The sequence below is a fragment of the Martes martes genome (assembly GCF_963455335.1).
Source record: "Martes martes genome assembly, chromosome: X".
Classification (NCBI taxonomy): Eukaryota; Metazoa; Chordata; class Mammalia; order Carnivora; family Mustelidae; genus Martes; species Martes martes.
In genome coordinates, this window is record NC_137897.1 from 82,305,534 (window position 1) to 82,323,887 (window position 18,354).

Sequence of the window (18,354 nt, forward strand, 5' to 3'; positions counted from 1 at the left end):
TGGACCCTCAACTCTGTTGCCAATTAATCTTCAACAAAGCAGGAAAGAATATCCAATGAAAAAAAGACAGTCTCTTCAACAAACGTTGTTGTGAAAACTGGACAGCCACAAGTAGAAGAATGAAACTAGACCACTTCCTTAAACCATACACAAAAATAAACTCAAAATGGGTGAAAGACCTAACTATGAATTCATTAAAATCCTAAAGGAGAACACAGGCAGCAACATTTTTTTTAATCTCAGCTGCAGTAAGTTCTTGCTAGATATGTCTCCAGAGGCAAGGGATACAAAAGTAAAAATGAATTACTGGGGCTTCACCAAGATAAACAGTTTCTGCACAGCAAAGGAAACAGTCAACAAAACTAAAAGTCAATCTACGGAATGGGAGAAGATATTTGCAAATGTCTTATCAGATAAAGGACTCATGTCCCAAATCCATAAAGACCTTACCAAACTCAACAAAAACAAATAATCCAGTCAAGAAATGGGCAGAAGACATGACCAGACATTTTTCCAAAGAAGATACAAAAATGGCCAACAGACACATGAAAAAATGCTCAACATCACTAGGCATCAGGGAAATATAAATCAAAATCACACACCTGTGTCTCACCTGTGAGGTGAGATACCACCTCACACCTGTCAGAATGGCTAAAATTAACAACTCAGGAAAAAAGATTTTGGTGAAGATGCAGAGAATGGGGAACTCTCTTACACTGTTGGTAGGCATACAAACTGGTGCAGCCACAGCTGAATACAGTATGGAGTTTTCCCAAAAGTTAAAAGTAGAGCTACTTTACAACTCAGCAACTGTACTACTAGGTATTTATCCAAAGGATGCATAGTGATTTAAAGGGGCACATGCATCCAAATGTTTATAGCAGAAATGTCCCAAATAGTCAAAATTTGGAGAGCCCAGATGTCCAATGGCAGATGAATGGATAAAGAAGAAGTGGTATAAATGTAATATTACTCAGCCATCCAAGAGAATGAAATCTTGCCATTTGCAGTGACATGGATGGAACTAGAGGGTATTATAAGTGAAGTAAGTCAGTCAGAGAAAGACAAATACCATATGATTTCACTCATATGTGGAAATGAAGAAACAAAATAGATGAACATAGGGGAAGGGAAGGAAAAATAAAGTAAGATGAAAATTGAGAGGTTGAGAGGAAGGCAAACCACAAGAGATGCTGAACTCTAGGAGACAAACTGAGGTTTGCTGGAGGGGAGGTGGGTTGGGGGATGAGGTAATGGGGTGATGGGCATTAAGGAGGGCAGTTGATGTAACGAGAACTGGGTGTTCTATGCAACTGAGGAATCACTAAATTCCACCTCTGAAACTATTAATAAAAGGGGGGGGCACATCACTTCTCTGGTATTCTTAACAAAAACACATAACCTCACTCTGATCACAGGAAATCATCAGACAAACCCTAATTAGGGACATTCTACAAAATAAATGCAATAAATAATAAATGCAATGTGGGATACTGGATTTGAACCTGGATCATAAAAAGACATTAGTGGGACAAGTAGAAAAAAATCAAATAAGGTCTATAAATTAGTTAATAGTACTGTAGTGATATTATTTTTCTGCTTTTTGATAATTATACTGTGGTTATATAAGGTGTTAATATTAAGAGAGGCTGAGTGAAGGATATATGGTAATTGTTGCTATTTTTCTAACTTTCCTATAAATCTAATTTTTTTTAAAAAGAGTTCATTGTCCTAATTTTTATTACTATTCTGAATATTTTTAATTAGTCATTTATATTTGTTTCTATAAACTTTTTTACCCACATTTTTCTTGCATTGACTTTCGTATTTTAAGAAAATTATATATACTGTATATCAAGGAAATTATCTCCTTGTGCATGGCAAATTATTTTCTAGTTTGTCTTTTGATCTTTTTATGGTGATTTTGTGTGTGTATATATATATATGCAGATGTTTTTAACTGATGATTTCTGTTGACCTGTGTGCAAAAAATAAGGAATAGTAGCTAAGTGGCTTTAAGTCTTCCATGTAATCAAAAGACCACAGAATAGGAACAATACTTTATGACTTCTCTCCATTAAAAATTATATTTATTTAAAAATTCACATATAGTAAAATTCATCCTTTCTGGCATATAATTCTAGTTTTGACAAATGCATACACTTAAGTAACTATAATCAAGATACAGAAACTTTCCATTATTAAAGCAAATTCCTTATGCTACCATTTTGTAATCAGTCTGCCATTTTTAACCCCTGACATCCACTGATTTGTTCTCTGTTCCTATAGTTTTGCCTTTTCCAGAATATCATATAAATGGAATCAAACTGTAAGTAGCCTTTTGAGTTTGGCTCCTTTTACTTAGCAAAATGCATTTGAGATTCATCCAAGTTGTTGTATGTATCACAGTTCATCATAGTTTTTATTGCTGAGTAGGATTCTGTTTTATGGATATACCACAGTTCGTTTATGCACCAGTTGAGGGACATCCTCCATTTTTATTTTCCTCTATTGTTAGTGATTTGCAGGTCTAGCAAAGGGCAGAGGTGAGATATTCCACTCAACAGAACTAAGTTTCTTCTGAAAAGTCCAGCTTAGAAGTATGTCCCTGGGTAACATGTGCAAGAGGTTATATCAAGGTAACTTAACTTCTTCCTCTTACACTGTATTTAAAATTGAAGAGTTAATCCTAAGTGAGCACTATATTAAAGGAATAGGAGTTTGTCCTGAGTATAGTTAGATGATACCCTCAGAGCAGGCCTGACAAGTATTCTGGAAGCCAAGTCATTTGTAGAGTAGTAAAAAAAATTTTTTTAATTAAAAAAACCTGAAAAAGTAAAAATTGCCCCAAATCATACCACTTTAAAAATTTTATAAAGCAAAAAGTCCCCTTTCAGTCTATCTAATCTCACTTCCAAAAGGTTTACAATTTGGTATGTATATTTCCCCACTTTTTCCTACATTTATTCAGAAATACCTATATACACATGTATCATACATATACAAATGCTTTTGTTTACAAAATGCATTCACATTATACCATTTCTTGCTTTTTAAATTAATACAAAATTCTGCATATCATACAGATCAGAATGTATTCACAGATATATCCCATTATTTTAATGGATGCATAGTATTCCACTAAATGTGTCATGATTTATTCATTTTCCTATTGATGGACAGTTGGGTTTTATCCAACTCCTTTTTTTTGTGACTTTGAGATATAATTCATAAAAAAATTCACCTATTTAATGTATACAATTCATTATTTATAATATATTCATAGAGTTGTACAATTTTCACCACAATCAATTTCAGAACATTTTAATCAACCTCTAAAGAAACCTCATACAATTCAGCTATCACCCCCAGCCCTAAGCAACCACTAATCCACTCTCTGTCTCTACATATTTACCAATTCTAGTCACTTCATATAAATGGAATCATATATAGTCTTTTGTGACTGGCTTCTTTCATTTAGCATGCTTTCAGGGTTCTTCATGTTTGTAGCATAAATTAGAATATGAACACTTTTTTGGAAGAGTATGCAAAGAATTTGTATTAATTCTTTTTTAATGTTTGCTAGAATTTATCTGAGAAGCCATTTGAGCCTAGGTTTTTTCTTGTGGGTATTTTTAAGAGTTATTAATCTCTTTGTTATACATATTTTCAGATTTTGTTTTCTATTGGTTCCAGTAGTTTTTGTGTTTCTAGGAAATTTTCCATTTCATCTAAGTTATTTATTGTTATATAATTGTTCATAGGGTCTCTTCAAAATATTTTTTATTTCTAGAAGGTTGGTAGTAACATTCCCTCCTTCACTTCTCATTCCAGTAATTTCAGTCTTCTTTCCTCCCTGGTTAATCTAACAAAATGTTTGTCACTTTTGTTGGTCTTCTTTTATAGAACCAACTATTAGTTCCATTGACATTCTCTACTGTTTTCATATTCTCTGTCATTTATTCATCTTTTTTAAAATTTTCTTCCTTCTGCTTATTCTAAGTTTAGTCTGCTCTTTTCCCAGCGTCTTAGGCATAACATGAGATTATTGATATGTGATTATTCTTCTTGTTAAATATAGGCATTAGTATTTATAAATTTTTCCCCAAGCATTACTTTAGTTGCATCCCATGTTTGGTATGTCATGTCTTCATTTTCATTCATCTCAAAGGATTTCCTAATTTCCCTTTGATTTTTTTTTATTTGACCCATTGGTCATTTAAAAGTGTGTCCAATTCATGTTTCTGAGTTCCTCAACTTTCTGTTATTGATTTCTAATTCCATTCCATAGAGTCAGAAACACACTTTGCATTAAATTAAATTTACTGAGGTTTGTTTTATGGTCTATGATATGATCTATTCTAGAGGTATTTCATGTGCCCTTGAGAAGAATGTACACTCTGTTCATGCTGGGTATAGTGTTTTATAGATCACTTTAAGGTCTAGTTCATTTGGCACTGTTCAGGTCTTCTATTTCCTTGTTTATTATCTAATTGTTCTATTACTGAAAATGGGATACTGAATACCCCAACTCTTATTGTGTAGACTTGTGGATTTCTCCCTTCATTTAAATCAGTTTTTGATTCATCTATTTTGGCACTCTGTTGTTACTGCATATACAATTTCACTCTTTCTGATGGGTTGACTCTCTTATCATTGTAAGATGTCACTCTTTATGTCTAATGACATTTTTTGTTTTAAAGTCTATTAGATATTAGTACAGCCACTCCAGCTTGCTTACAGTTGCCATCTGACTGACACTTCTTTCTATCCTTTTACCTTCAATCTGTTTTTATCTTTTTTTAAGATTTTATTTATTTATTTATTTGACAGAGAAAGAGATAGCAAGAGGGGGAACACAAGCAGGGGGAGTGGGAGAGGGAGAAGCAGGCTTCCCACTGAGCAGAGAGCCTGATGTGGGGCTCGATCCCAAAACCCTGGGATCATGACCTGAGCCGAAGGCAGACGCTTAATAGCTGAGCCACCCAGGTGCCCGTTTGTATCTCTGAATATAAAGTGTGACTTCAACAAATAGCATAGAGGTAAATCTTGCTTGTTTTTCCAGTCTAACACTCTCTTTGACTGGATTGTTTAATCCATTCATATTTACTGTTACTATTAATATAGGTGGACTTAAGACTGCCATTTTACTACTTGTTTCCTATATGTCTCTGGGGTTTTTTTTTTTGGTCTTTGTTCCTCTATTCATCCTTTTGCATTGAATATTTTCTATTGAAAAATTGAAATTTCTTTAATAATATTTTTACTACATATTTTCAGGTAGTTTCGTAGTGGTTGCTCTAGGGTTTACCATACAAATCTTAACTGAGTTGACTTCAGATATATAGAAACTTAATTCCAATGATATAAACACCTTATTCCTATAAGAACCTATTTCTTTCCCCACTTTTTTGTACTATTATTGTTATACATATTATTTCTACACATTATTAACCCAACAATACACATTTATAATTATTACTGATATGATTTTATGTCTTTTAAAGAAGCTCAGAGAAGAAAGAAGAGCAAATAAGTAATTGATGCTTTTTTATATTTACTTTCTTAATTCCCATTTCTTGTTCTCTTCACTTGTTCCTGTAGATCTGAGTTACCATCTGGAGTCATTTCTATAGTCCAATACAGCTTTGCCTCACCCACCTCCTATGGCCTATTATTGGCAAATATACTGCAGTTTTATATGTTATAAACCCAACACTGCAACTATGTACATATTGTTTTACAAAATTACTTTTTCAATCAAGTAAGAGAAGAAAAATGCATTTAGACTATCTCTTATGTAATTACCTTTACCCATGCTACTTTTCTATATGGGTAGATTTAAATTATTATCTGAGGTCAATGCTTTCCCCCTGAAGAACTTCCTTTAGTATTTCCTGTTAAGTCAGGTCTGCCAGCAACAACAGCTTATGATATGTGGGAAGACTTACATTTTATCTTCATTTTTAAAAACACAGCTTTATTGGACACAGGATTCTATAATGACAGTTGGTTTCTTTGAGCACTTTGAATAAGTTATTCCACTGCCACCTCCATTGTTTCTGATGGGAAGTCAGCTGTTAATCTGTTTGGTGTTCTCTTGTAAGTAATGATTCATTTTTCTCTTGTTACTTTCAAGAGTTTCTCTTTGTCTTTGACTGTTAGCATTTTTATTATGATGTGTCTGTGGATTTCTTCTTTATCCTACTTGGGGTGTGTTGAAATTCTTGGATGTGTAGGTAATGTTTCTCATCAAATTTGGGACATTTATATCCATTATTTATTAGAATATTTTTTCTGCTTCTTTCTCTTCTCTTTTTCTGGTCTTTTCATTACAAGTATGCTGGAGTGATTAATGGTCCTACTCTCTGTTCAACCTTCTTCATTTTTTTCTTCCTGTTCTTCAGCCAAAATAATATCATCTCACTTAATACTCATAACCCAATGAGGTAAGTAGTATTATTATCCTCATTTAATAGATGAGAAAACTGAGGCTCAGATAAAGTGACTTGCCAAGATCATGAAGTGATAATTGTGGCTGTGAAGTTCAAACACAGGTCTGATTCCAAAGTTTGTACTATATCCTCTATATCATATTTTCTTTCTATTCACCAGCAACTACAAACACACAACTGAGCGATTTGGGAATGGGTGGCTCTCTTCTAGAGACTGCTTTCTTCCCATCCTCCTTTAGGGTAAATTCATATACCTAATGGTAAATTCATATACCTAATATATAACATATATTAAATAGTCATTCAATGTTTATTGCTTTGAATTCAATGATTACTCAATGGTAGCTAGCTTAAATGACTATGAGAACATCAATATTTTGATCTAAATGATTTCATTAGAAAAATATATAGCTTTTTGAAGACACTGATAACTTTATGGGGAAGCATTCATTAAATATGTGGACTGATTTATGAAAATACATATTGTCACTGATGATAGTTCTCACTCAACAGCATTTGTTGATGTTTAGGCCTGGGGTCTTAGTCCTTTATTTACTAGGTGGTTATAATTAGAGATAATAGGGAGCTCTAGTAAATAAGTATTTCAACATTTAATTAGTTTTTTAGTTCTGCATATAGGAGGCGATCTTAGAAAGAATGTTAACTTTATGGACAAATACTGAAGACCCCAGATAAATTATAAAGATTTTAAAAAAATCCTTAGAAATAATCATTTGTAATTTATCCTGAGAAAATGATACTTTTTATATCCTACACTTCATACTTGGCATGTCTGTCCTATATAGTCTTTGATTATAAAAAGTGTTTTCTACCAATTCATCCTGAAACTGAGAGGGATTATCTTAATTTTTCTCTCCCTCAGTTTCTCTTCTTCAAATCCAAACAAACTCTATCTATACACAAATTCTAGATCCAAGATTCTGATGCAAGGAAGACCTCCTGGGACTCACCATCTATATATCTTTTAGCTACCACTGATTTCTGTCATGTTATCTGTAGCAGATGATATGAGAGAAGCAGCCTGAAGATCTGACCGTTGCTTTTTGTTCTTTCCAAATTCTATCACCAATATTTTCCCACGTAGTTTATATCCATTTACTAGATATAATGCTTGCCTTGCTATCTCTTTATCTAAAAGAGAAAGAAAAAAAAATATCAATTTACATAGGGCTTAATAATTCAATTCTATTCCAAGTCTAGTTTATTTTGTTTTGCCTTAGAGTTAAATATAGGCTATAAGGCTATATAGTTATTTAATTTTATTCTCTTTTCCATAATTTCAAATTTGTATAACTCAGCAAGATTAAACTAATGGCTAAGAATAATGACAATAAAAACTTAAAATGGATGTATGAGAGCGCCTCCTAATTCAAAGATAAAGTTAAAGAAATAAGAACATAGACAGTGTGCCAAAGAAAGCTAAGCTAAGCTATAAATATATAAACCTGTTAGATAACAGATTACAGGTAGTGTGATAATGAAATCATTTTCAAAATAGATGACATGAATAAAATATGTTATCATGTTAACATTTTGTTACTTTTCTCTTTTGATGGAAGAGTAGGAATCCTCATTAGGATAAATAAGTTTAAGAATTCTTACACCCAGGGGCGCCTGGGTGGCTCAGTGGGTTAAGCCTCTGCCTTCAGCTCAGGTCATGATCTCAGGGCCCTGGGATTGAGCCCTGCATCGGGCTCTCTGCCCAGCAGGGAGCCTGCTTCCCCCCCTCTCTCTGTCTGCCTCTCTGCCTACTTGTGATCTCTCTCTGTCAAATAAATAAATAAAATCTTAAAAAAAAAAGAATTCTTACACCCATATGGATGCTTGAGGTACGGGAGTATACAGTATATAGCAGGAGTTTTTAATTTATGGGCCTCAGAGCCTGGATGTGGGAAATTTGGAAGTGGAATTATTGCCCAGAGTCTGTGAAATCACAGGCAAATAAGCAATATCTTTAGACTAAACCAATTTATGTCCCACATATATATATACTGAGAATTTTCAAATGTTAAACTGCTGTTACTAGTAAAACAGCTATTTACTTTAAAGTACTTAGTTTATAAAATCTTTTTATTATATATTTTTCAATTAATGGGTCATATTAGGTTGAGACCAATAAAATATATTTAAGTTTAAAAAGGGCCCTCATACCTGAAAAGACTGAAAAACACTAGTATAGAAGATCCACAAACCTTCAACATGATAGGAAAGATGGTATAAGAATGTATGAAAAAAGTGGAGGGGAGTTTTGGTACTGCTTACATGTAAAAGCACTTGCCTATACACGGACTACTGGGCTGTTTATAAGTAATGATAGTTGAGGGATAATGAAAGGTGTAGCTCCTACCCAGATTCCACCAAAATAAACAGTCTGGTCTGTTATAGAAAATGAAATTCCTATATCATTATTCTCTTTTAATTAGAATACTGAAGTCATGTATTAAGATAGAAACAAATATGTTAAAATAATTTAACATCATTCACTAGTTAATTATGAATTACTAGTGAATTAGCACGTTAACTTATAGTCTCTTAGTCTCAAAGGAATAGGGCATAAGGCAAGTACAAGTATTCTGACCAGAATACCAATATATTAATAAGTAATATAACTTGAACTAGAAATACTGTCATCAGCAAAAGGAAGGTACATTTTGATAGAAGGAAGTGCCAAGACTAGGGAAAACTGAGGACAATGGGATACAGTGGTCAGTCATGTATTGTCAATGGAGGAGAGGAAGCACAGAAGGGAGGATAGAGGAACACTGAAAACATATTTCCCTTACTTCTCTTTCCTTCTTTCCATGTGCTTGTTCAAGCACATACTTCTTATGTACTATGGAGAAATCAAAGGGCTAGATTTAAATTAGAGGGGGTATAAATAATCTCCAATGAACTGATGCTACAATTCATTGTCCAGATAAGGCTACTTACTGGGAAAGGTGATAAAAGCCTGCCCCCTCATTCGTCCAGTCATCATTCGGAATTGAATTGGTGGTCCTTTTTTCTCCTGGAACCGAGCGAACAATGAGACAAGATCTCTTTCGGTCACCCGAGGGCTAAGGTTCTTCAAGTATAACACCTAATATAAATCGAGGATCAACAGAAATACCACATGAGGAAGGTAAGGCAACTATTTCACTTTGGTCAGAATTAGTTCCAGATAAAGATGGCACATTGAATACATGCATCTAATTTCACTCCCTCCAGAAAACTCTCTAAAACTATAGGGACTTAAACACACACACACACACACACACACACACACACACATCAGAAAGAACAAGGAAATGATGCAATAGCAACAATATTCTGGAAACTGAAAAATAATTAGATAAGTGTACTAAGAAAACTGAATCTTAAACCAGTGGTGGGGAAAGCCAGGAACCAACCCAGTACACACCTAAGAATCCTCAAACAGTTTAGATAGCTTCAGGTACCTCTGGGAATGAATGTACAGGGATAAGGTAGGTAGGTTGAAAGTTGTTTAAAAGTCAACTAGATCTTAAATACCTTTCCCTAAAATTAGCTACTAGGTAAAGGCCAATCCCAATCCTGGTGAATAGTGGTAGCTCATTTGCTGAATATGGGGAATGCCAGACACAGATGAGGGTGTAAATACTATAACTGAACACAAGGAGATTAAGAGAAATAATGCACACTAAATATGATGAGCCCCAAGAGAAAAGATTAAAAAAAAAATACTGGTTTGGCATCGGGAATTTCTCCAACAAACAGACCAGCCAGATAATTTTAAAATGAAGCTAGAAGTCAACAAGGGCTGCTCATGTGCTCAGAGCTTCCAATCTGCTTTTTGGCCCCCTACTCATAAATATGGGCACAGATTACCAGGAATCTGAGGAAAGCCTCTAATGTCAAAGAGAGAACAGAACAAACCAAAATGAAAGCAAATGAAAAAAAAAAAAAAGATCATGCAGGGTGAAGAAAACTTCAAAAAATCATCACTAATATTCTTAGAGAAATGAGACAATATTCTATTAGGAATGGGATGCTATTTAAAAAAAAAAGAACATTCAAGAAAACAACAAAGAGCCCTCAAATGCAATTTAAGTTCTGATCAGATTAAAATAGATTGTTATAAGTATAAGATGTTTTAAGGAAGCCCCATTGTAACCCTAAAGAAAATACCTGTGTAAGATATGCAAAATAAGAAAGGAAAAAAGCACATCACTACAAAAAAAATCAATGAAACACAAGGAAGACTTCAAGAGAGGAAAAGAGGGACAAATGAGCTACAGGACAGAAAACAAATAATAAATGGGGATAGTAAGTCCTTCCCTATCAATAATTACAAGTAAGTATGTTAAACTCCCTAATCAAAGACACAGAGTGGCCGAATGAATAAAAAAACAAGTTCCAACTATAGCTGTCTACAAGAAACTCACTTTATATTTTAAGGCCACATATAAACTGAAAATAAAAGGCTAGAGAAAGATATTCCACACAAATGATAACCAACAGAAAGCAGGGGTGGCCATACTTCTATCAGACAAAATAGACTTTAAGTCAAAACTGTCACAAGAGACAAAAATGGGTATTATATAATAACAGAAGGGTCAATTCACCAAGAACATATAACAAGTATAAATATATATGTACCCAACATCAGAGCACCTAAATATATGAAGCAAACATTAAGAGAACTGAAAGTAGAAACAGATAGCAACACAATAATACTAGGAAATTTCAATACCTCAATTCCAATAGCAGAAGGAAAACAAGAAAATTTACAAATATGTGGAAATTATATGTCATAACTCTTGAACAACCAATGGGTCAAAGAAGAAATAAGAAGAGAAATTAGAAAATATCTTTAGACAAATGAAAATGAAACCACAACATAACAATATTAATGGAATGCAGCAAGAAGAGTACTAAGAGGTAATTTTATAGTCACAAATGCATACATTAAAAAAGAAGATCTTAGGGGTATCTGGCTGGCATGCAACTCTTGATCTCAGGGTTTTGAGTTCAAGCACCACCTTGGGCTTTGGAGGCTACTTAAAAAAGAGGAGAGGAGAGGAGAGGGGAGGGGAGGGGACGGAAGAGAAAAAGATCTCAAATAAGCAACTCTACAAATTAAGGAACTAAAGAAAGTATCAAACTAAGCCTAAAGTGAGCAGAAGGAAAGAAATAAAGGTTAAAGCAAAAATAAACAAAAGAGATTAGGGGAAAAAAAACCTAAGATGCTGTTTTTTTTAAAAAAAGATCAACAAAATTGACTACCTTTAGCTCAACTGAGAAAAAAGAAGACTAAAAATCAGAAATAAATGAGATGTTACAATTAATGCCACAGAATTAAAAAGGATTACAAGAGACTACTACCAACAACTATATGCCAATAAATTGGATAACCTAGAAGAGAAGGATAAATTCTTAGAAACATACAACATACCCAGACTAAATCATGAAGAAACAGAAAACCTAAAGAGATTTAGAACTAGCAATGATACTGAATTAGTAATCAAAAACCTCCCAGCAGGGCGCCTGGGTGGCTCAGTGGGTTAAAGCCTCTGCCTTCAGCTCAGGTCGTGGTCCCAGGGTCCTGGGATCAAGACCCACATCAGGCTCTCTTCTCTGCAGGGAGCCTGCTTCCTCTCCTCTCTCTGCCTATCTCTCTGCCTACTTGTGATCTCTGTCTGTCAAATAAATAAATAAAATCTTTAAAAAAAGAATCTCTTTAAAAAAAAACAAAAAACAAAAATACACCTCCCAGCAAAGAAAACCCCAGGACCAGATGGGTTCATGGGTGAATTCTACCAAACATTCAAAGAAGAATTACTGCCAACCCTTCTCAAACTCTTCCAAAAAACTGAAGAGGAGGGAACATTCCCAAACTAACTTTATGAGGCCAGCATTACCCTGATACCAAAAGGAAAAAAAATGACACTATGAGAAAACTACTGGCCAATATCCCTGATGAATACAGATGCAAAAATTCTCAACAGAAAAGCAGTAAAATGAATTCAAAAGCACATTAAAAGGACCATATACCATGACCAAGTGAATTATCTCTGAGATTCAAGGATGGTTCCACAAAGAAAAATCAGTGTGATATGCCACATTAACAGAAGAAAAGATAAAAATCACATGGTCATCTTAATAGATGCAGACAAAGCACTTGACAAAAATCCAACACCCTTTCAGGATAAAAATGCTTAAGAAACTAGGAATAAAAGGAATTTACCTCAACACAATACAGGCCAAATATGAAAGGCCCACAGCTAATGTCATGCTCAACAGTGAAAAACTGGAAAGCTTTCCCTCTAAGATCAGGAATAAGGCCAGGATGTCCACTCCTGTCACTTCTATTCAACCCAGTTCTGGAAGTCATGGCCAGAGCAATTAGACAAGAAAAAAGAAATAAAAGGCATACAAATGGGAAAGAAGAATTAAAATTACCTCTGTTTGTATATGACAAGATCCTATATGTAGAAACCCCTAAAAACTCCACAATTAATTGTTTTAACACAAGTAAAACTAATAAATTCAGTCAAGTTTAGGAAGCATACAAAAATTAGGAGCAAACAAAATCAGCAAAGTGAAAAGGCCATACACAGAATAGGAAAAAATATTTGCAGATCATATATCTGATAAAGGATTAATATCTAAAATATATAAGGGGCTCCTAACATGAAATAACAAAAAAAAAACCCCAAATAACCCAATTTTAAAAATGGGTAAAAGACCTGAAAGACCTGAATAGTCATTTCTTCAAAAAAGACATACAAATGGCTAACAGGCATATAAAAAGATGCTCAATATCACTAATTATCAGGAACATGCAAATCAAAACCTCAATGAAATATCACTTCACACCTGTTAGGATGGCTATTAACAACAATAACAACAAAAATAAGTGTTGGTGAGGATATGGAGAAATTTTAAACCTCGTATGCTGTTAGTGGGACTGTAAATGAGTATAACCACTGTGGAAAACAGTATGGAGTTTCCTAAAAATATTAAAAATAGAACTAAAATATAATCCAGCAATCCACTTCTGGGTATATATCCAGAAGAACTGGAATTGGGATCTGGAAGAAATATGTGTATTCCCTTGTTCACTGCAGCATTATTTACCATAGCAAAGACATGGAAAGAACCTAAATGTCCACTTACAGATGAATGGATAAAGAAAATGTGTACAAATACAATGGAATATTATTTGGCCTTAAAAAAGAAAATCTTGTCATTTGCTACAACAAATCTTGGAAGACACTATAAATAAACCAAACACAGAAGAACAAATACTATATGAAAATTTGTAGAATACTAAATAGGAATTTATATCAGTCATCTAACATAATCAAACTCATAAAAGCAGAGTAGAATCATGTTTTCCAGTAGGCTAGGAGGAGGGGTAACTGGAGAGATGTTCATCACAGCATATAGTTTCACTTATGCAAGATGAAGAAGTCCTATACATCTACTGTACAGCATAGTACATATAGTTTTCAATACTGTATTAGATACTTAAAATTTATTAAGAGGGTAGATCTTAGTTAAATGTCATCCAAGAAAAAGGAGGGAGGAAATTTCTAGAGGTGATGGTTAAGTTTAGGGCATTGTTTTGGTGATGGTTTAATGGTGTACACTTATTTTCAAACTCATCAAGCTACATACATTAAATATATACAGCTTTACTGGGTGTTATATGTAAGTGATGAATCACTAAATTTTACTCTTGAAACCAACATTTCACTATATGTTAACTAACTAGAATGTAAATAAAAAGCTGGTGCACCTGGGTGGCCCAGTTGGTTAAGTGTCTGCTGTTGGCTCAGGTCATGATCCCAGGGTCCTAGAATTGAGCCCCACACTGGGCTCTGTTCTCAGTTGGGAGCCTGCTTCTCCTTTTCCTTCCCACTCATGACCTCTGTTACTATCTCTGTCTCTCTCTCTCTCAAATAAATAAACAAAATCTTTAAAAAAATTGATACTAAAAAACCCAACTGAACAAAAAAATGTACAGCTTCTTAAACGTCAATTATACTTCAATTAAAAAAAAACAATGAAGGAAGTTAAAGACTTGTACACTGAAGACCACAAAATATTGCTCAAAGAAATTAAAGACACAAATAAATGCAAAATTGTCCCATATTCATGGGATGGAAGACAACACTGTTTAATTTTACACACTACCTAAAGTGATCTACAGATTTAATTCCATTCCTATCAAAATCTTAATAGTATTTTCTAGGGATAGAAAAAAAATCTTAAAATTCATGGGGAACCACAAGAGACCCCCCAGATAGCCAAAGAAATCTTGAAAAAATAACAAAACTGGAGACGTCACACCTCTTAATTTCAAAACATATTACCAATCTATAGTAATCAAAACAGAGAACTACTATAATGACAGTTATATACTTATATAGAACAGAACCCAGAAATAAACCCACACATATACAGTCAACTGAGGGGCAAGAAACACAATGGAGAAAAGATAGTTCCTTCAACAAATGGTGTTGGGAAAAGCTGGTATCCACATGCAAAAGAGTAAAATTGGACTCTTAATTTATATCACACACAAAAATCAACTCAAAATGTATTAAAGTTTTAAACATTAAGTCCTAAAACTCTAAAACTCCCAGAAGAAAACATAGGGGAAAAGCTTCATGACATTGCCTTGGCAATGATTTCTTGACTATTACATCAGAACCACGGGAAGCAAAAGCAAAACTAAAGTGGGACTTTATCAACTCAAACACTTGTGTACAGCAAAGGAAACAATCAGCAAAGTGAGAAGGCAATGTACAGAATGGCACAAAATATTTAGAAACCATATATCTTATTAGAAGTTAATATCCAAAATATATAAGGAACTCTTACAACCCAACAGGAAAAAGACAACACAATTTTTAAAAAATGGGCCCAAGACCTAAACATTTTCCCAATGAATACATGTAGGAAATAAGTTGAAAAGAATGTAGACAAATCAGAATTCTTGCACACTGTTGGCAGAATGTAAAATGGTACAGCTACTACGGAGAACAGTATAAAGGTCCTGCAAAAAAGTAAAAACGAACTACTACATGATCCAGCAATCCCACTTCCAGACACTTATCCAAGGAATTAAAATCAGAATATCAAAGAGATATCTGAATACATACATTCGTTGCAAACTGTTCACAACAGCCAAAAGGTGGAGACATCCATCGTGGATGAATGGATAAAGGTATGGTATACACACATAGAGTGGAATATTATTCAGCCAGAAAAAAGAAATCTGGTCATATGCTACAACATGGGTAAATGCTGAGTGCACTAAGTGAAGTGAGATAAGCCAGTCACAGAAGGATAAATACTACATGATTCCACTTGTATGTGGTATCTACAGCAGTCAAACTCATTGAAGCAAAAACAGCAGTGGTTGTCAGGGACTGGGGGGAGGGGGAAATGGGAAGTTGCTGTTCAATGTTTATAAACTTCAGTCATGCAGGATGAAAAAGTTCCAGAGATTTGCTATACAACACTGTGCCTACAGTTAAAATACTCTAATGTATACTTAAGATTTTGTTACTAGGGTAGATCTCAACTTACATGTTTTACTACTATAAAAAAAGATGGAGGAAAAAATCTCTATGTGTTAGCTGGAATAAATTATATCCTTTATAGTTAAATGGAACTTGAGAAGAATTCAGACAGAAGCAGCACAAGCAAAGAGCCAGAAAACAGAGCCCACTTAAATAAGTTAATCACTGAAACATGAATAAATATATTAAACACTATAATAAGCAAGAGACTCTATGTCTCATAGACTTTAAAAGCTAGATATTTACATATTTAGCATTTAACTATACTTGTAACTTAAAGGCAAAGGCACAGATTAACTGACGTGTGATTCACTTAAGTGAATTCAAGTAATTTGGAGTTTTAGCTCTGAAATACTTAACGTAAAAGCATCATCAAATTAAATAACTATAGAAAGGAGTATGTGGAACATACTGCAAGTTTCTCACCAAGTAGGAAAGATCCATACTAAGATTGTTCCCTTTGATATGAACACTTTTAAAAAAACAAGAAGACTTCTGGTTGAGGTGGCTTGGTCACTTCTTGCTTGGGAGCATCTTCTTTGCTACACACACACACACACACACACACACACACACACACACATCCATCTACATGGATATAGATGTATGTATGTATTAACAACACACATATATATTCATATATATAAAGGTACGCACAACAATACAGCAAGGCTCAAAAACAAGATAAGTATTTCTGTGAAACAGAAAAACATATTCCAAGTGATAATACAAGATGAAACTTCTGGGCCTCCTTCTGCAATATACAGTATTATTTTGTATGTTTTGAACTGTATATAAATAGTATTATATTGTATGCACTCTTCTGTGGGTATCTGTTTTAATGTTTAAAAAGGAGACTATTTTTAGGGCAGTTTTAGATTTACAGAGAAACTGAGAAGATAGTACAAAGAGTTCCTGTAACTCCACACTCAGTTTCCCCTACTACTAACATCTTACATTACTATGGTGCACTGTTAAAATGAATGAATGAATACTGATACCTTATTATTAACCAAAGTCCATAGTTTATTTAGATTTCCTTAGTTTTCCCCTAATGTCCATTTTCTGTTCCAGGATTCCATCCAGGGTACCAGAGTACATTTAGTTTTCCTGTGTTTTTAGGCTCCTCTTTGGTTGTGGTAGTTTCTCAGAATTTCCTTGCTTTTAAAAATCTTGACAGTTTTGAGTACTGGTCAGATATTTTGTAGGATGGGGGCACCTGGGTGGCTCAGTGGGTTAAAGCCTCTGCCTTCAGTTCGGGTCACGATCCCAGGGCCCTGGGATCGAGCCCCGCATCGGGCTCTCTGCTTGGCCGGGAGCCTGCTTCCCTTCCTCTCTCTCTGCCTGTCTCTCTGCCTACTTGTGATCTCTGTCTGTCAAATAAATAAATAAAATTAAAAAAAAAAAGATATTTTGTAGGATGGACCACTACCAGGATTTTTTTGTGGTTGTTTTTCTCACAGTTAGATTGGGGTTATGGACTATGAGAAGGAAGACCAGAGAGGAAACTGCAGTTTTGATCACATATCAAGCATGCATGCTATCAACATTATTAATGACTGTTGATGCTGGCCTTGATTACCTGGCTGAGGCAGTGTTTGTTAGGTTTCTACACTGCAATATTATTCTTTTGTCCTGCCTTTCCATACTGTACTGTTTGAAAGTCACTCAAGAGCTCAAAACTAAGGAGTGGAAAGTTATGCTCCCCTAGTTTGAGATGGAGCATCTATATAAATTATTTAGAATTCTTCTGTGTGGGATATTTGCCTTCTCTCCCCCAGTTATTTGATTTACTTAATAATTTTTATTATCAGTATGGAGTCATAGCTATTTATCCTATACTTTAGGTTATAATCCAGTATTAATTTACGTAAGTTTGCTGCACAAATTTTTCCAATTTTGGTCACTAGAAACTTTCAGTTGGCTCCTGTGCTTCTTTGACATATACCCAACAATGTTTTTATGTTGGTATGTTCAGCACTTTCCTACTTCCTGTCACTACAAAATGCTAAAGTTTCATTTTGTATACTTCCTGCCCCAGTTCTAGAGCCAGTCATTTCTCTGAGAAACCTTGGTTACTTTTTTTTTTTATACAGACAGTGCAAGCAGGGGGTAAGGGGGCAGGGGCAGAAGGAGAGGGATAGGGAGAGAGAGAATCCTAAGCAGGCTCCATTTCATGACCCTAAGATCATGACCTGAGCCAAAAACCAAGAGTTGGATGCTTAACCAACTGAGCCACCCAGGTGCCACCTTGATTCCTTCATTAGAGAATGGCATTACAAACTACAATTTGGGTGCTGAACGTGCTTGTTGCTACTGGAGTA

The 18,354-nt window shown here is 34.5% G+C and overlaps 1 protein-coding gene across 3 annotated transcripts in view; it reads right to left on the reverse strand.

Moving 5' to 3' along the window:
* Positions 1–5,188: 5,188 nt before the first annotated feature.
* Positions 5,189–18,354, reverse strand: part of RBM41 (RNA binding motif protein 41) — a gene marked incomplete at its 5' end in the record, with an annotated part of 56,358 nt that continues 43,192 nt past the window's right edge. For 2 of the 3 annotated variants that reach the window (XM_080795077.1, XM_080795079.1), the window contains 2 exons: positions 5,975–7,607; positions 9,408–9,555. In XM_080795077.1, the coding sequence (XP_080651203.1) occupies positions 7,441–7,607; positions 9,408–9,555 (315 nt within the window). In that variant the 3' untranslated portion in view covers positions 5,975–7,440. Of the gene's footprint in view, positions 7,608–9,407; positions 9,556–18,354 lie in introns of all 3 variants that reach the window. The other variant, XM_080795078.1, reaches the window with a different exon arrangement.